Source organism: Gallinula chloropus (assembly GCF_964237585.1).
Source record: "Gallinula chloropus genome assembly, chromosome: 29".
NCBI lineage: Eukaryota > Metazoa > Chordata > Aves > Gruiformes > Rallidae > Gallinula > Gallinula chloropus.
In genome coordinates, this window is record NC_140114.1 from 2272742 (window position 1) to 2294709 (window position 21968).

Consider the following 21968-nt stretch of genomic DNA (forward strand, 5'->3'; position numbering starts at 1 on the left):
CCCCCCAGGGTCCCCACCCTCCCCTGCTCCTTTCCTGGGGTCTTTCCCCCTACCCCCAGTACGCTGTCTCCCAGTGCCCCCCACCAAGTCTTGTAGCCCCCTCCCTGCACCACCCCATACTCCCCCCCCCCCCCAACCCATCTGCCCCCATAACCCCTCCCTGCGTCCCCCCGGTGCTCCATAGCCCCCCCATACTCCTCTCCCTGACCCCCCCCATCCCACCCCCTTGTATCCCCTTCCCTACACCCCCCATGCTCCCTGCACACCCCCTATATCCCATCCCCCGTGTCCCACCCCCCGTACCTCCCTCCCTCCACCCCCCATGCTCCCTGTACCCCCCGCCACCCCCCGTGTCCCACCCCATCCCTCCCTACACCCCCCATGCTCCCTGTACCCCCCCGCCACCCCCCCCGTGTCCCACCCCCTCCCTCCACCCCCCATGCTCCCTGTACCCCCTGCCACCCCCCATGTCCCACCCCCAATACCTCCCTCCCTACACCCCCCATGCTCCCTGCACACTCCTCATCTCCCACCCCCCTGTGTCCCACCCCCCTGCCTCCCTCCCTCCACCCCCATGCTCCCTGTAGCCCCCTGCCACCCCCCCATGTCCCACCCCCTTGTATCCCCCTCCCTACCCCCAACATGCTCCCTGCACACCCCCCATCTCCCACCCCCCCGTGTCCCACCCCCCGGCCTCCCTCCACCCCATATGCTCCCTATAGCCCCCTGCCACCCCCCCGTGTCCCACCCCTGAACCCCCCCGTGTCCCACCCCTGAACCCCCCATCCCACCCCCTTATATCCCCCTCCCTACCCCCCCCATGCTCCCTGCACACCCCCCATCTCCCCCCCCCCTCGCTTCCCCCCATCCACCCCCTGCTGTCCCCGTACCCCTCTCTACACCCCCCTACCCCCCCTCCCTTCCCGCTTCCCGACCCCCCCGCCCCCAAACCCCGGGGGGGTGGGCGTGGCCCGCCGGCAGCTCGGGGGGCGTGGCCCGCATGCCTCATGCCCTTATATGGTCATGCCGCGGCAGCGCGTCATGGGGGCGGGGCTTCGGGGCGATTACGTCACCCCGGCCCCGGGGGTTCCGGGGGTCGCCCCTGGGCTGCGGCGCCGTCACTCCGGGCCCCCCCCCCCCCGTCCTTTGGTCTCCCCGTTCTGCCCTTCGGGGGCACCCCCGGTTCTTGTGTGTCCCCCCCGAGTGTGTCCCTGGGCTGGGCCCCTTCCCCCCCCCCCCCATCCTGCCCCCTGTTTCCCCCCCCCCATCCTCCCCAGTGCCCCCCAATCCTGTCCCCCATTCCCCCCCCGCCCCGTTTCCCCTTATCCTGTGCCCCCCCCAATCCTGCCCCCATTGTCCCCCCCTTATCCTGCCCCCCCACACCCATCTTCCCCCCTGCCCCCCATCCTGCCCCCCGTTTCCCCCCCCATCCTCCCCAGTGCCCCCCAATCCTGTCCCCCATTTCCCCCCCCTCCTGCCCCCTCTCCCCTTACCCTGCGCCCCCCATGCCCCCCCAGTCCTGCCCCCATGTCCCCCCCCTTATCCTGCCCCCCCACACACCCATCCTCCCCCATGCCCCCCCATCCTGCCTCCTGTTTTCCCCCCAATCCAGACCCATGGCTCCCCTTACCCTGCACCCCCCATGCCCCCCCAGTCCTGCCCTATGTCCCCCCCCTTATCCTTCCCCCCTCGCCTCCCCTCTTCCCTCGTGTCCCCCCATCTGTGTCCCCATGCCCCCCCCCTTTGCCATCCTGCCCGCATCCCCCCCAGCTGCATCCCTCTGCCCCATCCCCCCCAATCCTGTGCATCCCCCCCCAGCACCCTGATGTCCCCATGTCGCCCTGTCCCCCCAGTCTCCCAGCCCTGCATCACCCTGTCCTGCCCCCCCCCTCACCCCCCCCAGCTCTCCCAGCATCCTGTCCCTCGATCACCATTTCCCCCCCATCTCTGTCACCCTGTGTCACCCCCCCTCTGTGTCACCCCGCTCCTGCTCTCTGTGTCACCTTGGGACTTCCCCCCCATGTCACCCTTAAAGTCCTGGCACTGTGCCACCCTCATCCTGTCACCCCCCAACCCCCTTTCTGTACCCCCATGTCACCCCCCTGACCCTGTGTGTGTGCCCCCCCCATCACCCCTGTCCCCTGGGTCACCCTGGTACCCTGTGGTCCTGTGCCACTCCCCCCTCCCCCAGCCCTGCACCCACATCCCCATAGGAAACCCCCCCGGATACACCCAGAGGACACCCATAACCCGGGGGGGAGGGGGGGCCGAGGGGAACAACATGCAGCTCGCCACGTGTCACCCCTGGGTGCAGGAGGGATGCAGGGGGGGTGATGTGGGGGGGGGGGTCACCCCACAGCCAGCTCCCCACAGCATCCTTGGCACCTCCAGCTGCCCTCAGGGGGGGTGGGTGCTGAGCCCAGGCAGCTTTTTGGGTGCTGAGGGGGGGTGGGTGGGGTGGGGTGAGGGGGGGGGTGCTTGGGGAGGTCGTGCTGGTGGCCCTGCCACCCTTTCCGGAGCTGGGCTGTGGCTTTGGGCCCGGGTTTTGTTTGTTGTTTGGTTCCACTTCCCATGGAGACGGGACTTGTGCAAGCGCCACCCTCCTCCCTGTCCCTCCCTGCGCCCTCGGGGACACCCCGGCCCTGCAGCCACCCCCACCCCGAGCTGTCCCCCTGCCACCCCAGCCAGGCGCTGGTGGTCCCCACTGGTGGCTCAGTGTCACCCCTGCTGCCATCACAGCCTTGTCCCCTGCTGTCACCGTGCTGGGCTCGGCCTCTGCCAGGGTCACCACGGCCACTGTGTCTCCCTGTCACTGCAGCCACCACGGCCACCCTGTCCCCTGCCACCACAGCCACCCTGTCCCCTGCCACCATGGCCACCATCTCACCACCACAGCCACCCTGTCCCCTGCCACCACAGCCACCCTGTGCCCTGCCACCACTGCCACCCTGTCCCCTGCCACCACGGCCACCCTGTCCCCTGCCACCACAGCCACCCTGTCCCCTGCCACCATGGCCACCATCTCACCACCACAGCCACCCTGTCCCCTGCCACCACGGCCACCCTGTGCCCTGCCACCACTGCCACCCTGTCCCCTGCCACCACAGCCACCCTGTCCCCTGCCACCACGGCCACCCTGTCCCCTGCCACCACAGCCACCCTGTGCCCTGCCACCACAGCCACCCTGTCCCCTGCCACCACGGCCACCCTGTGCCCTGCCACCACGGCCACCCTGTCCCCTGCCACCACGGCCACCCTGTCCCCTGCCACCATGGCCACCATCTCACCACCACAGCCACCCTGTGCCCTGCCACCACGACCACCCTGTCCCCTGCCACCATGGCCACCATCTCACCACCATGGCCACCCTGTTCCCCACCACCCCAGCCCTCAAATCCTCCTGCTGCTGCAGCCACCATGGCCACAGTGTCCCCGGCCACCACAGCCACCATGGCCCATGCCACCCTGTCCCCATGGGGTCACCATCTCCCCTGCTACCATGGCCACTCTGTGCCACCATGGTCACCCTCTTCCCAGCACAGCCACCCTGTCCCCATCATGGCCACTGCATCCCCTGCCACCACGGCTGCCCTGTCCCTACGGTGTCCCCCATCACCCCAGCCACCCTGACCCCATGGGGGCCACCACAGCCACCCTGTCCCTATGGTGTCCCCCGTCACCCCAGCCACCCAGACCCCATGGGGGCCACCATGTCCCCCATCACCCCAGCCACCCTGACCCCATGGGGGCCACCACAGCCACCCTGTCCCCATCATGGCCACTGCATCCCCTGCCACCATAGCCACCCTGATCCTATGGTGTCCCTCATCACCCCAGCCACCCTGACCCCATGGGGACCACCCCAGCCACCCTGACCCCATGGGGGCCACCGTGTCCCCCATCACCCCAGCCACCCAGACCCCATGGTGGCCACCCCAGTCACCCTGTCCCCATGGTGTCCCCCATCACCCCAGCCACCCTGACCCCATGGAGGCCACCCCAGCCACCCTGTCCCCATGGTGTCCCCCATCCCCCCAGCCACCCAGACCCCCTGGGGGCCACCCCAGCCACCCTGTCCCCATGGTGTCCCCCATCCCCCCACCCCCCTGACCCCGCCCCAGCGCCACCGCACCACCCTGCCTGCACCCCCAGCCCACGTCCCCCCACCACCACAGCTGCTCCGTGCGTGTGTGTGTCCCCCCAGCCACCTCCAGCCCCCCTGTCCCCGCGCAGCCCCAGCGTCCCCCCAGCGCGGGGCGGAGCAGCCCCGGGGCGCGGTGGCTGCGCGGCCCCGGCCCCGCGGATCCGCCCCGGGAACGGGCGGTGCCCGAGCCGCCCCCGGCCGCGCTGACATCAGCCGTGAAAAGGGCGCGGGCGGCGGCGGCATCCGTCACCGGGACCCGCGGGATCGGCGCCTCAGGTAGGGAGGGGCGCGGGGGTACCGGGGGTACCGGGTACCGGGTACCGCGCGCGGGCGGCAGGTGGGGGACCCGCGGCGCCGGGATGCGGTGGAACGGGATGGGGATGGGGGAAGATGGGCACCGGGATGGGACCCGCAGCTCTGCCCAAAAAGAGCCGGGACCGGGCTGTCCCCACTGGGGATCCGGAGAGGGACCCTCTCCCCGTGTCTCGTCCCCCCCCCCCGGGGCTGCTCCCGCCCCGGTAACGGCTCCGGGCAGGGCCGGGACACGCGGCCGCGCCTGGGAAGCGGGAGCCGGGGTGCGGCTTCCGGCCCCGCCGCTCAGGACGCCTCGGGGGCACGTCCGTCCCGCCACAACCCATCCCGGTACCGGGGGGGCTGCTCCCGGTGCCCCCCCCGGGGTGGCCGCGTCCCACCACTCTGGGTCCAGCCCTCGCCCCCGGTGCCCCCCCCCCCGCCCCTTCCCACTGTGCCCGCGGGTCCCCAGGGTCCCCTGTCCTCTCTATCCCACCCCCCCGGGACTCCTGGGCTGGCTGCGGGGTCCCCAGCGTGGCTGCGCCCCAGTCGGAGGTCCCTGCAATAGGGGGGTGGGGGTGTCAGTGGGGTCCCCTGGGTGGGCTTGTCTCAGCTGGGCTGGGCGGAGCCCCCTCCCCGATGGCCCCAGGAGATCTCTGGGACCCCCCCCAGGGTATCTCTGGAGACCCCAGGGTGGCTGCATCCCAATTAGGACCCTCCCCTCCCTGCTGTCCCCAGGATGCCTGGAGGGGGTCCCCAGCTTGGCCACGGCCCAGCCAGCCCAGACATGGTCCCCGGGGCTGCTATGTGGTCCCCAGGCTGTCTGTACCCTGGGTGGGCTGGGTGCAGCCCCCCTTACCCCAGCTCCCCTGGTGTTTTTCGGGGTCCCCAGCGCAGCGATGGCGCAGCTGGGCTGGGTCCGTCCCTCCCCTCCCCTCCCGCCTGGGCAAGCCCCAGCTGTGTCGGGAAATCAGCCCTGTCTGCACCAATTTCAGCTCCTCTTTGTTTCCCAACCCGCTTGGCCCCTGGCCGGGCGCTCCCCGCGCTCCGGGGAAGCCGGCTCCCTCCCTGCGGGGGCTGCCCGCACCCCAGCCCTCGCCTCGGGGAACCCCAGGGTGCCTCATGGCTTTGGGGCGGGGGGGGGATGCCCAACTGGCTCAGGGTGCTGTTCTGGGGTCGTAGGGCATCGCTCGGTCACCCCGCTGCTGCCGATGGCATCCCTGGGGGGCTCGGGGTGGATTTTCCCCCCCGTCCCAATGAGCTGGGGATGAGCCCATCCCTTGGCTCTTCCTGCTGATGGGACCCCCGAGCCCGAAGCTGGGCACGTGATGGGGTCCCAGCGCTGTCCCAAACTTCGCCTGCATCCCCCCCTCCCCCCTTCCCAGATGCAGGCTGAGCTGTCCCACTCCAGCAGCTTCCAGCTGGGATGCGGGCACAGGGCTGGCACGGGATGGGGGGGAGCAGCAACCTCCCCCTGCTTATTGACATGCCCCCCAAAAATACCAGGGGTGTAGTTGGCAACGCATGGCCCAGGCAGCCCCACGTGCCCACTGTGCCATGAGGGGGTGGAGGGGGGGACCCCCCAGCACCCCATCTGCGTGGGTAGGATGGCACTGGGCTGTTTCTATCCCATGTGGGCACCTTGCGTGGGCTCCATCCTCCCCAGTGCCAGCTCCAGCGGCACCTCAGCAGGGGCTGGGCCCCCCCCTCCTCTGTGTCCTGCTGCCTTGGCAGGGTGGGGGCACAGCTGCCAGCAGCCCCACGCACCCACAGCCAGTCCCGGATCTGGCTCCCAGCCCGAGCAAACGGGTGAGCTCCACAAACAAGCTTCAACCAGCAGCCAGCGCCTGCCAAAGCCACGTGCGCTTGGCTGGGCCACGGGGACGCTGGCGCCTTTGGGAGGAGGGGGGGGTCCAGCCCTGGTGCTGAGGGTCCACAGCACTGCCCACCCTCCCCTAGGACTAAACCACCCTTGGGTGGGCACAGTCCCAGCGCCCAGTGCTGGTGATGGGGGGCAGGAAGCGGGCAGGGCTGGGCAGCGCCTGGCACGGGCGATAAGGCTCCGGATGTCCAGGCAGGATGGGGCTCTGCCACTCCGTGGGGTGCAGCCGCTCTACCTGCTGTCCCCCAGTGTCCCCAAGGGGCCGTGGCACCCCACATCCCCAGGGTTGTGTGTGGAGCTGCTGATGGGGCTGACAGGGGGGGGGATGCTGTCCTGGTCTCTGCAGATACATCCCCCTCCCCATCCCCCAAGCAGTCGGCATGGCAAACCGGGGACCCTCGTACGGCCTCAGCCGGGAGGTGCAGCAGAAGATCGACCGGCAGTACGACCCCGAGCTGGAGCAGGTGCTGGTGAGGTGGATCCTGGCACAGTGTGGGGGGGACGTCACGCAGCCGGCACCCGGCAGGGATGGCTTCCAGCAGTGGCTGAAGGACGGCACCGTGAGTGTCCCCAGGGCTGGGTGCTTCACTGGGAGGGGGGGTGGCTTCCAGCAGTGGCTGAAGGACGGCACCGTGAGTGTCCCCAGGGCTGGGTGCCACACTGGGGGGGCTGGGAAGGGGGGGTGGCTTCCAGCAGTGGCTGAAGGACGGCACCGTGAGTGTCCCCAGGGCTGGGTACTGCACTGGGGGGGCTGGGAAGGGGAGGATGGCACCCTGAGTGTCCCCAGGGCTGGGTGCCACACTGGGAGGGGGGATGGCTTCCAGCAGTGGCTGAGGGATGGCACCGTGAGTGTCCCCAGGGCTGGGTGCCACACTGGGGGGTCTGGGAGAGGGGGGTGGCTTCCAGCAGTGGCTGAGGGATGGCACCCTGAGTGTCCCCAGGGCTGGGTACCACACTGGGGGGGCTGGAAGGGTTGGGTGGCTTCCAGCAGTGGCTGAAGGATGGCACCGTGAGTGTCCCCAGGGCTGGGTGCCACACTGGGGGGGGCTGGGAAGGGGGGGGTGGCTTCCAGCAGTGGCTGAAGGACGGCACCGTGAGTGTCCCCAGGGCTGGGTGCCACACTGGGGGGGCTGGGAGGGTAGGGTGGCTTCCAGCAGTGGCTGAAGGACGGCACCCTGAGTGTCCCCAGGGCTGGGTGCCACACTGGGGGGCTGGGAGAGGGGGGTGGCTTCCAGCAGTGGCTGAGGGATGGCACCCTGAGTGTCCCCAGGGCTGGGTGCCACACTGGGAGTGGGGATGGCTTCCAGCAGTGGCTGAAGGACGGCACCGTGAGTGTCCCCAGGGCTGGGTGCCACATTGGGGGGGGGGGGGGTGGCTTCCAGCAGTGGCTGAAGGATGGCACCCTGAGTGTCCCCAGGTCTGGGTACCACACTGTGGGGGCTGGGAGGGGGATGGCCATGGGATACATCACCATTTCATGGTGTCTGACCCCTGCTCCTTCCCGGCCAGGTACTGTGCCGGCTCATCAACAGTCTGCACCCGCGTGGCCAGGGGCCCGTGGCCAAGATCCAGGCGTCAGCCATGGCCTTCAAGCAGATGGAGCAGATCTCCCAGTTCCTGCAGGCAGCCGAGCGCTACGGCATCGCCGCCACCGACATCTTCCAGACCGTCGACCTCTGGGAAGGTGAGGGGCTGGGGGGGGGCACGGGGTGGGGGACAGGGGGGCATGGGGATGGGGATGGGGATGGGGATGGGGATGGGGATGGGGATGGGGATGGGGATGGGGACAGAGCCAACCCCACCTGGGATGTTGCAGGGAAGAACATGGCGTGTGTGCAGAGGACCCTGATGAACCTGGGCAGCCTGGCTGTGGCCAAGGGGGATGGGCTCTTCGTGGGAGACCCCAACTGGTTCCCTAAGTGAGTGTTGGGGGGGGGGGGGAGGTGGGAAAGGGGGTGATGCTGGGTGACGGGAGGGGGTGATGCCGGGCTGGGGTGGTGATGCTGGGTACCGGGAGGGGGTGATGCTGGGTACTGGGAGGGGGTGATGCCAAGATACTGGGAGGGGGTGATGCTGGGTACTGGGAGGGGGTGATGCCAGATACTGGGAGGGGGTGATGCTGGGTACCTGGAGGGGGTGGTGCTGGGTACCAGGAGGGGGTGGTGCTGGGTACCAGGAGGGGGTGATTCTGGGTACCGGTAGGGGGTGATGCTGGGCACTGGGAGGGGGTGATGCCGGGCTGTGGGGGTAATGCTGGGTACCAGGAGGGGGTGATGCTGGGCACTGGGAGGGGGTGATGCCAGGCTGTGGGGGTGATGCTGGGTACCAGGAGGAGGTGATGCCAGGTACCGGGAGGGGGTGATGCTGGGCACTGGGAGGGGATGATGCCGGGCTGTAGGGGTGATGCTGGGTACCAGGAGGGGATGATTCTGGGCACTGGGAGGGGGTGATGCTGGGCACTGGGAGGGGGTGATGCTGGGCACTGGGAGGGGGTGATGCCGGGCTGTGGGGGTGATGCTGGGTACCAGGAGGAGGTGATGCCAGGTACCGGGAGGGGGTGATGCCAGGCCAGGGGGGGTGATGCCGGGCCGTGGGGGTGCAGAGGGGATGCTCACCCCTCACCGTGCCCGCAGGAAGTCGCAGGAGAACCGCCGTGTCTTCTCGGAGGACAAGCTGAAGGAGGGCCAGAGCGTCATCGGGCTGCAGATGGGCACCAACCGGGGCGCCTCGCAGGCCGGCATGACGGGCTATGGCATGCCCCGCCAGATCCTCTGAGCACCCCCATCACCCCCCCCGGCTGACCCCAGGGCTGGCCCCCAAACTGCCTTAACCACCCCCCCACCCACACCCCGTGGGCCAGCCGGGTGCCCCCCCCCGCCCCTCCCCCCCCATCCCCCCCCCCCACCAGTTTTTCCAGGACCAAAATCTTTTTTTTATTATTATTATTTCGCTGGGTACAGGATGGGGGTGGGGGGGACACTGAGCTGCCCCTTCGCCCCCCCCCCTCCACCGCTACACTCGCACCCTCAGTGCCTTGGGGGACACGGTGACCCCCCCTCTTCAGCCCCCCCACTGTGCTGGGGATGGGGGGGGGGTTCTGCCCCCCCCTCCCCTCCAATAAACAGCCTCTGTTCTTTCCAGCCCTGGGTGCTCATGAGGGAGAGGGGAAGGGCGGGGGGGATGACCGGGAATTGGGGGGTCCCGGGGTTGCGGGGGGGCGGGGATGCAGGGGGGCGGGGGGGGGGGGTCCCGGGGGTGCATCGCCCCGGGGCAGCGCGGACACGTGGAGGGGCGGGGCTTTGGAGGGGAGAGGGGGCGTGGTCTAGGTTGAGGGGGGCGTGGCCTCGTGTGGGCGGGGCAACGCGGCAGCCAATCCGGTCTCCGCGCCTGCCCCGCTGCCCTGGAAACGCGTGGGGGGGGGCTGTTGCCATAGCGACGGGCGGCCGCGGAGCGGGATGGTGAGCGCGGCGTGTCCCGGGGCAGCGGCTCCGCTTCCCCCCCGGCCCCTCCCCTCCTTCCCCGCCGCTACCGGGCCCTCTGGAGCCTCTTCCCCCCGCGGGGTGTGTGTGTGTGTTCCCCCCCCCCCCCCACCAGCCCGTTGCCGGCCCCTCTGCCCCCCGCAGCCCTCCAGCATCCCCATGCCCCCCGGCCGGGGGTCCCACAGGAGGACCCGGAGCACAGCGGTGGATGAGATGCTGTTCGGGGAGAACCGGGTAAGGGGGCTGGGGGTACTGGGGGGATTGGGGGGGAGCCTCACCAGGCAGGACCCTGAGTGGTGGGGGTCAGGGTGAGGGGGCCAGAGCCAGCCCCATCCTGCCCCACTGTGTGTGTGTGGTGCTGGGGTCCTGCCCGGTGGTCCTGAGCCCCTGGATACCCCCCTCACCCCTCCTCTGCTGAGCCCTGCTCAGCTCGCCAGAGCCTCATCACCCCGTTGCCTCCGTGGCCCCCATTTCCCAACACCCCCGACCCACGGGTGAGGGATGCCAACACCGTTCCCCCACCCCCCCTGGGGTCCTGCCATCCCCCCATCCCTCCCCCAGCCACAGGAGCCCAGCGTTCAGCTCCTGGGAGGGGACACAAAATCCCCCCCCACGCCTCCCAGGAGGGTGCCAAGGCCACGAGCCAGAGCAGGGGCTGCCTCATCCTCCAATACCTCCCCTGTAATTACTTAATTAGCCAGATAAAGAGGCTCCAGAGGTGCGAGGCACCCGCATCACAGTGGCTACTTCATCTGGGATGTAGCTCAGCCCTCAGAGCCTGGGCCTGGAAGCTTCCAGAACGTCTCATTGCCAAGATATTTAGACTTTCATCAGGGAGCTACGAAACGGTTCCCCTTGGAGACGCTGCAGGTCCCTGACCTCCTGGCTGGGTGCCCTGGCCAAGATGGGAGGAGATAAACAGCGAGCAGCAGCTTCTTCCTCCCCTATCCTGTAAGGAAAGGCCTGGCTGCCCCCACTCTGCTCCCCCCTCAGCTGCCCTGGGATCACCCAGGGAAGAGCTGCAGCCTCCTGACATGGAGTTTTCCAGGCAAAGGGGGGTGTCTGGACCAGCTTTCCCCCCCCCCCTCCCCAGCTCTGTTATCACCTCTCCCCACTCCAGGCTGGTTTATGGCTGCAGCCGTTGGCTCTTGCCCCCCCCCCCCCCCTCAACCCCACCCTTCCTCCACACAGATCGAGGTACAAGGCTGGATGCTGATGAGTTTGGCTCAGCTCACCCTCACGATCAAAGGTTGGGGGGGGAGGGAGGGTGGGAAGAATCCCTGCCAGGCCCCACAGCCAGCATCCCACAAAGGGACCGCGTGGCGCTGGGGACACTGGTCCCCTCCTGTTTGTGGCTCTAATTTCCTCTCCTTGGGTCCCATCGCTTGGAATGAACCTGCCCGAAGAGACTGACCAAAAAACCAGCCAAAACAACCCCAAAACCACCACCCTCCCCTTGGCTTTTCAGAGAGGAAGGAAGCGTGTCACCAAGGTCCCCTCCGCTCCCAGCCGGAGGCGGTTGGGAAGCCAAAGGAGCCCCAGGCTGCTTTTACCATGTGTTATCTCAGAGGCCTTAATTGGCGTTAATTGAGTTCCCTGAGATTAATCCCGGTCTGGCCCAAGGAGTTCTCCTGGCTCTGGGGACGAGGTGTGAGCCAGCGGTGGTGACTGAGCCCGTTATCTCTGTTTGCTCTGGGTGGGTCAGGCCCAGCCCTTTAATTCAACACCTCGTGCTTGGGGCTGGTGGAGCCTGGGAAGCTGCCCCAGTATCTGCTGGGCTTGGGGCTGGTGGTGCCTGGGAAGCTGCCCCAGTATCTGCTGGGCTTGGGGCTGGTGGTGCCTGGGAAGCTGCCCCAGTATCTGCTGGGCTTGAGGCTGGTGGTGACTGGGAAGCTGCTCCAGTATCTGCTGGGCTTGGGGCTGGTGGAGCCTGGGAAGCTGCCCCAGTATCCCCTTGCTCAGTGCTGGTGGTGCCTGGGAAGCTGCTCCAGTATCTGCTGGGCTTGGGGCTGGTGGAGCCTGGGAAGCTGCTCCAGTATCCCCTTGCTCAGGGCTGGTGGTGCCTGGGAAGCTGCTCCAGTATCCCCATGCTGGGATCCATCCTCATCGGGATCCATCCTCATTGGGATCCATCCTGGCTGGGATCCATCCTCATTGGGATCTGCCCTGGTTTGGGATCTGCCCTGGTTGGGATCTGGTCGGGATCCATCCTGGCTGGGATCCATCCTCATCGGGATCTATCCTGGCCGGGGTCCATCCTCTTTGGGATCCATCCTCTTTGGGATCCATCCTGGCCAGGATCCATCCTGGCTGGGATCCATCCTCATCAGGATCCATCCTGGCCGGGATCCATCATTGGGATCCATCCTCCTTGGGATCCATCCTCCTTGGGATCCATCCTGGCCGGGGTCCATCCCGCTCGGCTGCTCCAACTTGCCGGGTTGGGGGGGGGGGTCCCCGAGTCACCCCGCAGCCTGGGCTCGCTTCACTAGGTGGCAGTCTCAGCTCGAGCACAGGGACTGGCACCAGTCCAGGCTGTACTGGGAGGACTGGTTTCTGCCCGGTGTCCTTGGCAGGGTCCCACACAAGGCCAGAGCTGGGGCTGTCCCCAGGGCTCCCCCTCCCCAGGGCTCCCCCTCCCCAGGCGCCCCCTCCCCAGCCCCCCCTCCCCAGCCCCCCCTGCCAGTCTGGCTCAGTGTGGGTCTGTTTCCACCCCATTTTTACCCAGCCTGGGGGGCTCAGCAGGACAGATCAGGGCAGGGCCACCCCAGACACTGCTGGTGCCTTTAGGGGAGGGGTCTTGCCCTACACAAGGAGCCCTCAGACCCCCCTTCAGACCCGGGGCAGGGACAGACACCGGATTTTAATGTCCAACCCAGCCCCAGGGGGGTGTTTTGGGTGACAAACCCCCCTCCCAGTGCCCAGACATCACCCGTGGTGGGGGCAGGAGGGGGGAGGAGGGGGTGGGAAGCTGCCCAGGAGCTGGGCAGGGGGTGGGAAAAGCCCGTCCTCTGTTGCAGAGCCTGAGGCACCCCCACTCCAGCAGCCCCATCATCATCCTCCGGGATGCCCGGACGGCCCCGAAACCCGCGGGGCACCAGCCTGAGACCATCCAGCTCATCACCAGGGACCTCATCCGTGACCTCGTGTGAGTCTCCATCCCAGAGCAGGTTTTGGGGTCTGTCCTGGTGCCTGGAGCTCGTCCCCACTGTTTGCTGGGGCAAGGGATGGGTGACCCCCCCCTCCATCTCTGGTACCCCTGGCTTGGGCAGCGATGGGGCTGGGGAGCACCGAATCACCCCAAGAACTGGTGGGAAACAACCCCCAACCTCCTCAGCAGCCTGGAAACCCCCTTGGCCTGAGCATCATCCCCCCACCACACACCCACCACCACCTCCTGAGCCCTGACACCCCAAAACCCCATGTGAGGGGGCAGCAGAGCATCACCACAGCCCCGGCACCCTGGGACCCCCATCCCACCACCCTCCCCACTTGACCCCCATCCCACCACCCTCCCCACTTGACCCCCATCTCACCACCCTCCTCCCTTGACCCCCCATCCCACCACCCTCCCCACTTGACCCATGTTGCTCCCTGGGGATGAGTTACAAGCCAGGTTGAACTGTAGGAACCCCAGCCCCTAATTACTGCACCTCGTTAAGAGCTTGCAGCACACAGGGGAGAGAGCCCATTACCCTGGCCCCAATTTAGCCTCATTTGGACCTCCCAAATTTCCCTCGTTGGGTGTGAGGTTCATTTTGTGTTTCCTGTTTTGAACCCCCCAGTGATGCTGTAAAAACCTAACACCCCCCCCAGCCCCCGCCGGTGGGTCGGGTTCAGTGAAGAGTCTCAGGGACCTTGTTGGATTCTTATTGGAATGGTTTATACGTTAAAAAAAAGAGATTTTAACCTTTTTAGCCCAACATCCTCTTCCCTTGACCCCCATCCCATCATCCTCATCCTTTCTTGCCCCCCATCCCACCATCCTCCTCCCTTGCCCCCATCCCACCTTCCTCATACTTTCTTGACCCCCATCCCACCATCCTCCCCACTTGTCCCCCATCCCACCATCCTACTCCTCCTCTCCTGACCCCCATCCCACCACCATCCTCCTCCCTTGACCCTCATCCCATCCTCCTCCTCCTGCCTTGACCCCCATCGCACCCTCTTCATCCTCCTCCTCCTCCTCTCTTGTCCCCCATCCCACCATCCTCCTCTCCTGACCCCCATCCCACCACCATCCTCCTTCCTTGACCCTCATCCCATCCTCCTCCTCCTCCCTTGACCCCCATCGCACCATCTTCATCCTCCTCCTCCTCTCTTGACCCCCATCCCACCACCATCCTCCTCCCTTGACCTCCATCCCACCATCCTTCTCCCTTGCCCACCATCCCACCTTCCTCCCCACTTGCCCCCCATCCCACCTTCCTCCCCACTTGACCCCCATCCCACCATCCTCCTCCTCCCCACTTGACCCCCATCCCACCATCCTCCTCCTCCCCACTTGACCCCCATCCCACCTTCCTCCCCATTTGACCCCCATCCCACCATCCTCCTCCCCACTTGACCCCCATCCCACCACCATCCTTCTCCCTTGCCTCCCATCCCACCTTCCTCCCCACTTGACCCCCATCCCACCATCCTCCTCCTCCCCACTTGCCCCCCATCCCACCATCCTCCCCACTTGACCCCCATCCCACCACCATCCTCCTTCCCCCCCCATTCCAGAGCTGCCAGATCCAACTCCCAGCTCCTTCCCCAACCCAATGGAAACTCATTTGGGTGCCGGGTTTCATTCCTGAAAAAAAACCCAACCCCCAACCCCCCCCAATCCCAGTCCCAAGCCCTTGTCCATCCCGTGCCGGTCACCCCATCCCAGTCCGGTCACCCCAGCGCTGGGGCCACCAGCGTCTCATTAGGTTCATTAGTGGTGGCCATTAGGAGAGCCCTGGAATGCGATGCCACCGTGCAGCTCCAGGCTGCTCATTATGCAGGTATCTGTCCCTATTCACCAGGGTGGATGAAAGGTGCCACTGCAACAAGGGGATGAGTAAATCCTTAGTCCCCAGCACCTTCAAAGCACCCCGGGTGCGTGTGGTCACCCTCCGCTCCCTCGCCCGCCCGCGTCACCATGGTACCTGAGTGAGGTGGAGGGGTAATTAAGTCCCTGCAACTCCCCTGGACAAACAGCCCCGTGTCATTACCCATATTTTTACCAGGCTGGGGAAACGGGGGCACTGGGAGCTGGGGTGATTTCCTCCCAAACCACAGCCTGAGTCACGGGCTGCGGTGTCCTGCCAGGGCCCTGGCTGCAGGGGAGAGGCTGAGCTGGGCTTGGGGTGGTGTGAGCTGGGTGGGTGTTCAGGAGAGTGGGGATGGAGCTGGGTTGTGCCATACAGGAGCTGGGGGAGGGGGGGGTGTTGATAACCGGAGGGGAAAAGGCAGCAGCTGCTCCCCCTGCCCCCCCAAAAGGCAGCTTCTGATCCCCCCCCCCAAAAACACTCTGTCCATGTGGAAGGGAGGTTTGGATCCCTGGTGGGCTGGGGATTGGGGTGAGCAGAGCATCCCATGGGAAGAAGGGTCAGGGGACGGGTGGAAACGTCCTCAGGTGAGGGCTGGGAAGTCAAGTTGCACCAAAATAATTCCAGCATCTTCGTACTGGGGCTGTTGGGGGTTTCCTGGGAAAACAGGAAACCAGTTTTCACGGGAAAACCTTGGTTGTCGCACTAAGCATCCCATCCCCATCCCCATCCCCATCCCCATCCCCATCCCCATCCCCATCCCCATCCCACATCCCCATCCCATTCCCATCCCCATCCCCATTCCCATCCCATCCCCATCCCCATCCCCATCCCATCCCCATCCCATCCCATCCCATCCCCATCCCCATCCCCATCCCCATCCCCATCCCCATCCCCATCCCCATCCCCATCCCATCCCATCCCATCCCATCCCATCCCATCCCATCCCATCCCATTTCACTGCCCTTTCTCTCCCTTCCTCCCTTTGAGTCAGGTCCCTGCAGCCCCAGAGCATCCCAGGGTGACTCCAGGGTGCTGCTCATCTCCTGCCACCCCCAGTGTGGGACACCCCAGGCAGGTCCCACATCCAAGGGGGGCTGTCAGGGACTCTCTGACCTCTCTCTCTCTCCCTGTATCCCACCAGGATCCCTGTGGAGAACCCGGCCTCATCCCTCATCATGGGCAGGGAGGATTTCCAGCGCATTCAAGCTGCATCCCGGGTGGTGCCCAAGGAGGAGCGGGAGGCCCAGCTGGCAGAGCTCAAGGCCCAGAAGGAAGCTGTTCTCGTAGGGATTCCCCCTCCCTTCCTCCTTCCCCTGCTTGCTGAGGGGGTCTCGGGGTGCAGGGGGGTTGGATACCCCCCAGGTCAGCCCCCCCTGCCCCAGCGCTGCTCGGGGAGCACCCCGCTTCCACCCACGTTGCTGCCCAGGCTGGAGCATCTCAGCCTCTGCGTGTCCAGAGTGGGGTGGGGAGGGGGTCTTCTCCTCCCCCCCCAGCCCAGGAAGGGATGTGCAGGGTCCTTGGCTTTGTGTGGTCTGTGGTGGGTGGGGAAGGAATCCCCCCCAGTTTTCCCAGCCCAGATGATGGGATGAAGCCTCTGTGCCACCCTGCCAAGGATGGATGGGGGGGTACCCCCAGTTTTGGGCATCCCTCTCTATCCAGGGTGTGGGGGTGTGGGGGGTACCCCCAGTTTTCAGCATCCCTGTCCATCCAGGGGGTGTGGGTGTGGGGGGATACCCCCACTTTTGGGCATCCCTCTCCATCCAGGGCTTCCAGGGTGGGTGAGTGTAGGGGGGGGTACCCCCAGTTTTGTGAATCCCTGTCCATCCAGAGTGTGTGGGTATAGGGGGATACCCCCAGTTTTGGGCATCCCTGTCCATCTGGGTCTTCTAGGGTGGGGGGTATAGGGGGATACCCCCAGTTTTGGGCATCCCTGTCCATCTGGGTCTTCTAGGGTGGGGGGTATAGGGGGATACCCCCAGTTTCCAGCATCCCTGTCCATCTGGGGCTTCCAGGGTGGGGGATATAGGGAGATACCCCCAGTTTCCAGCATCCCTGTCCGTCCGTCTGTCCGTGCAGGAGGCGGTGAGGGAGCGCAAGCGCGCGGCGAAGCAGGGGGCCCTCCTGCAGCAGCAGCAGCCGGGGGTGCTGAGCGAGCTGGAGGAGGAGGCGCGGGAGCGGGCGCAGAACCTGCTGCAGCGGGCGAGCAGGATGCGCCTGGAGCAGGAGCAGGAGATCAAGGAGTTCAGCCAGGTGTGTGTGGGGGGGCTTCATCGGGACACCCCCCCCACCCTGTTCCTGGCACCATAGGAGCTTCCATGGGTGTTCAGATCCTTGGGTGGGATGCTGAGACCCCCTGATGGAGTGCTGAGACACCCTGATGGGATGCTGACACCTCCAGACAGGGTGCTGAGACGCCTGATAGGATGCTGACACCTCCAGACAGGGTGCTGAGACCCCCACATGGGGTGCTGAGAGCCCCTAATGAAAGCTGAGCCCCCCAGGGATGCTTAGAGCCCTGGATGGGATGCTGGGACCCCCGGATGGGATGATGAGACCCCCCCCAGACGGGGTGCTGAGAGCCCCTGGGATGCTGAGAGCCCTGGATGGGATGCTGGGACCCCTGGATGGGATGATGAGAGCCTCTGACAGGATGCTGAGACCCCCAGGGGTGCTGAGAGCCCCTGACAGGATGCTGAGACCCCCAGGGATGCTGAGAGCCCTGGATGGGATGCTGGGACCCCTGATGGGGTGCTGAGACCCCCAGACAGGGTGCTGAGAGCCCCTGATGAAAGCTGAGACCCCCAGATGGGATGCTGAGACCCCTGATGGGGGGCTGAGATCCGGGTACCCATGGTCTTCCTCACCTCCCTCCCTCCTCATCCTCGTCTGTGTGTCTGTCCCTGTTGCTGTTACTGCCTGGCCAGAGCCCAGGGAGATCTGTTGTCCCCACAGCTGATCCACGGCACCAAGTGCCACATGATCCGCGACACGCAGCTCCTGGAGAAGCGGCTGATCGCCAGAGAGCTGGAGGAGGAGGAGAAGCGGCTGGACACCATGATGGAGGTGGCGAGGAAGAAGGCCAACGACATGCAGGAGGAGCTGGAGCGCAGGAGGAAGGAGGAGCTGATCAGGTCTGCAGATAGGTCCCTTTTCATCCATCCATCCATCCATCCATCCATCCATCCATCCATCCATCCCTCCATCCCTCCATCCCTCCATCCCTCCATCCCTCCATCCCTCCATCCCTCCATCCATCCATCTATCCATCATCCATCGTCCATCCATCCATCCATCCATCCATCCATCCATCCATCCATCCCTCCATCCTCATCCCAGACCTTGTCCCGGCGCCACATTCACCTCCAACCACAACGCAGCTCCCAGTCACAGGCAGCACCCGATCCCCATGCCCACAGTTCCACTCCTGGGGGGGGTGGGGGGGTGGGATGGGTGCTGAGGGGTGAACCCTTCCCCCCTCTTCTTCCCAGAGGGAGACAGGAGATCGTGAAGCAGATGGAGCAGAACGCGGAGGCGCGGGCGCTGCGAGCGGCGCATCGGGACCAGGAGGCCCAGGAGATGCTGGAGCACCTGGAGAAGCTGAAGGTGGAGGACCTGAAGGTGGGAGTGGGACTTGGACCCTCCCCTTGTTGTGTGTGTGGGAGGGGATGGTTGACTTGGTGTGTGAAGCTCCAGCATCTTGGGGGAGCTGAAGCACCCTCAAAGCGTAACTTGGCTCACTGAGCCCTTCGCCAGCGCTCGGGAAGCCCCATGGTGGCTGGTGGGGGGACAGGAGGGGAGCTGGAGGGTCCAGGGGGACAAGGTGGGGGGGACTCTGTGCTCACCCCGACCCCACTTCTCAGGACCTGGAGCGGAGGAAGGAGCAACAGAAGAAAATCCAGGCTGAGATTAAACGTGTCAACGACGAGACCCAGCGGTGCAAGGAGGAGCAGCGGGAGCAGGAGAGGAGGGCGGACGAGCGGGCGCTCGAGTTCCAGAGGCAGAAAATGGTACCGGGACCCAACGGGCACCGGGACGGGTTGGGTGTGGGGCAGAGGTGCCACCGGGAGCTGCCCTGGGCTCTGTCCCGCGCAGGAGCGTGAGGCCAAGCTGGAAGCTGAGCAGGAGAGGATCCGTCTGGAGAAGGAGAAGGAGATGGCGCGCTTGAGAGCCATGCAGGAGAGGGCCCGGGACCTCCAGGCGGAGAAGGTGAGCGGGTCGCGGCTGTATGATGTGCTCCCACCCCAGCTCCACCACCACCTTCCCCATCACCGCCACCTTCCCCACCACTGCCACCTTCCTCATCACCATCAGCTTCCCCATCACCATCAGCTTCCCCATCACCATCACCTTCCTCATCACCACCACCTTCCCCATCACCATCACCTTCCCCATCACCACCACCTTGCCCATCTCCACCACCACCACCTTGCCCATCTCCACCACCACCACCTTCCCCATCTCCACCACCACCACCTTCCCCATCACCATCACCTTCCCCATCACCATCACCATCACCTTCACCATCACCATCACCTTCACCATCACCATCACCTTCCCCATCACCGCCACCTTCCCCATCACCATCACCTTCCCCATCACCATCACATTCCCCATCTCCACCACCACCACCTTCCCCATCTCCACCACCACCACCTTCCCCATCTCCACCACCACCACCTTCCCCATCACCATCACCATCACCTTCCCCATCACCATCACCATCACCTTCCCCATCACCATCACCATCACCTTCCCCACCACCATCACCATCACCTTCCTCATCACCATCACCTTCCCCATCACCATCACCATCACCTTCCCCACCACCACCACCTTCCCCATCACCATCACCATCACCTTCCCCATCACCATCACCTTCCTCATCACCATCACCTTCCCCATCACCATCACCTTCCCCATCACCATCACCTTCCCCATCACCGCCACCTTCCCCATCACCGCCACCTTCCCCATCACCGCCACCTTCCCCATCACCGCCACCTTCCCCATCACCGCCACCTTCCCCATCACCGCCACCTTCCCCATCACCATCACCATCACCTTCCTCATCACCATCACCTTCCTCATCACCATCACCTTCCCCATCACCGCCACCTTCCCCATCACCGCCACCTTCCCCATCACCACCACCACCACCTTCCCCATCACCACCACCTTCTCCACCACCACCACCTTCCCCATCACCACCCCGGCAAAGCAGAACCTTCCCCAGCCCTGCTGCAGCCTTGTGGCTCTGGCGATGTCCCAGCAGAGGCGTAAAACACTCAAACCCTCCATAAATCCCCCCCCAAAGCCCCCTCTGGTGCCACCCTGTCCGGTGCCACCGCCGTGCCCCCTCGGCAGGACGCGCTGCGGGCCAAGCGCAGCCAGGAGGCCGCCGAGCGCCAGTGGCGGCGGGCGGAGGTGGAGGCGGCGCGGCGGAAAGCCGAGGCCGAGGAGATGCTGAAGCGCAGCCGCCTGGAGCAGATCACCTGGCGCAAGAACGCCATGGCGGCGCAGGCACAGCGCGACCGCAGCGACTTCGAGAGGGTGCTCAGGTGAGAGGGACGGGGCCTGGAGCTCGCTAAGGTGAGAGGGATGGGGCCTGGAGCTCAGCGAGGTGAGAGGGATGGGGTCTGGAGCCCAACGAGGTGAGAGGGATGGAGCCTGGAGCTCAAGATGAGAGGGATGGGACCTGAAGCTCCAGGTGAGAGGGACGGGGCCTGGAGCTCAATGAGGTGAGAGGGGTGGGACCTGGAGCTCAGCGAGGTGAGAGGGATGGGGTCTGGAGCTTGAGGTGAGAGGGACGGGGCCTGGAGTTCAGTGAGGTGAGAGGGACAGGGCCTGGAGCTCAATATGGTGAGAGGGACGGGACCTGGAGCTCAATATGGTGAGAGGGATAGGGCCTGGAGCTTGAGGTGAGAGGGACAGGACCTGGAGCTCAGTGAGGTGAGAGGGATAGGGCCTGGAGCTCAAGGTGAGAGGGACGGGACCTGAAGCTTGCTAAGCTGAGAGGGACGGGTCCTGGAGCTTGAGGTGAGAGGGACGGGGCCTGGAGCTCAGCAAGGTGAGAGGGACGGGGCCTGGAGCTCACTGAGGTGAGAGGGATGGGACCTGAAGCTCGCTAAGGTGAGAGGGTCAGGGCCTGGAGCTCGCTAAGGTGAGAGGGATGGGACCTGGAGCTCCAGGTGAGAGCGATGGGGCCCAGAGCTCAAGGTGAGGGGGATGGGGCCTGGAGCTCGCTAAGGTGAGAGGGATGGGGCCTGGAGCTCAGTGAGGTGAGAGGGACGGGGCCCAGAGCTCCAGGTGAGAGGGACGGGACCTGGAGCTCACTGGAGAGATGCTCAGGCTCTGCCTTGCCGCGGCGGGTGGCACAAGGGCAGCCGCGGGGATGCCAGTGGATCCAGTGCTGGCTGACAGGCTCCATTGGGCAGGTTACCAGCACGTGCCAGGGTTGGGAGAGGGGCTGTTCATCCCCACCCCGAGCTCTCTCTCCCCGCTCCGCAGGGCCCAGCGGGAGCAGATGGAGAAGGCGAAGGCGGAGGACGAGCGGAGGGCAGCCCTGCAGCTCGCCCACGCCGACGACATCCGGCGCCAGATGCGGGAGCGGCAGCAGGAGGTGGCGCGGGAGCGGGCGGCCGCCTTCGAGGAGTGCCAGCGGCTGGAGGAGGCCGCCCGCCAGCGCAGCCAGCGCATCGCCCAGCTCAAGCACCAGAAGATGCTGGAGCTCAGGTGATGCGCTGCCAGCCAGCACTCTGGTCCTGGTCCTCCCCTTGTCTCTACGTCCCTTCCTGACTTCTCCTGACCCCCTCCCTGGGACACCTCACGGGTCCCTCAGCATCCTCATCGAGGAGGATGCACTCCTCGAGCCCGGCTCCAGCGTGTCACGGGGCTGGCTGATGGTTCCTTTCCTCCACAGAGCCTCTGGCATCCCCGAAAAATACTGTGCCCGTGTGGAGCGGAGGGTGCTGAGCCCAACCAGAGGGACCCCCGCCCCAGCTCAGCCCCATGAGCAGCAGATTTAGGGAAGGGAGGGGAGGGGGGTTTCCATGAACAGGGGGCTTTGTGGAACAGTTGGTGTCCGTCCATCCTTCCATCGCGCCGGGAGCTGCCCAGGGGGGCTGAACCCCCCCCCCCCACCCCCCCCA

General features: G+C 66.1%; 2 protein-coding genes across 2 annotated transcripts; both read left to right on the top strand.

Annotated features, from left to right (window-relative positions):
- Window positions 1-4343: 4343 nt before the first annotated feature.
- TAGLN2 (transgelin 2) lies at window positions 4344-9457 on the top strand. The gene is made up of 5 exons (XM_084276615.1): window positions 4344-4420; window positions 6664-6877; window positions 7827-8001; window positions 8134-8236; window positions 8951-9457. The coding sequence occupies exons 2-5, from the start codon at window positions 6698-6700 to the stop codon at window positions 9090-9092; spliced, it is 600 nt and encodes a 199-aa protein (XP_084132741.1). The 5' UTR covers window positions 4344-4420; window positions 6664-6697; the 3' UTR covers window positions 9093-9457.
- A 498-nt stretch (window positions 9458-9955) lies between these two features.
- CFAP45 (cilia and flagella associated protein 45) lies at window positions 9956-21845 on the top strand (the record flags this gene model as incomplete). The annotated part of the gene is made up of 11 exons (XM_084276677.1): window positions 9956-10030; window positions 12817-12944; window positions 15962-16103; window positions 16897-17070; window positions 17773-17951; window positions 18309-18438; window positions 18681-18827; window positions 18913-19026; window positions 20185-20378; window positions 21328-21552; window positions 21740-21845. 11 exons carry the CDS (start codon window positions 9956-9958, stop codon window positions 21843-21845), a joined length of 1614 nt encoding a protein of 537 aa, XP_084132803.1.
- Between the last annotated feature and the right edge of the window lie 123 nt (window positions 21846-21968).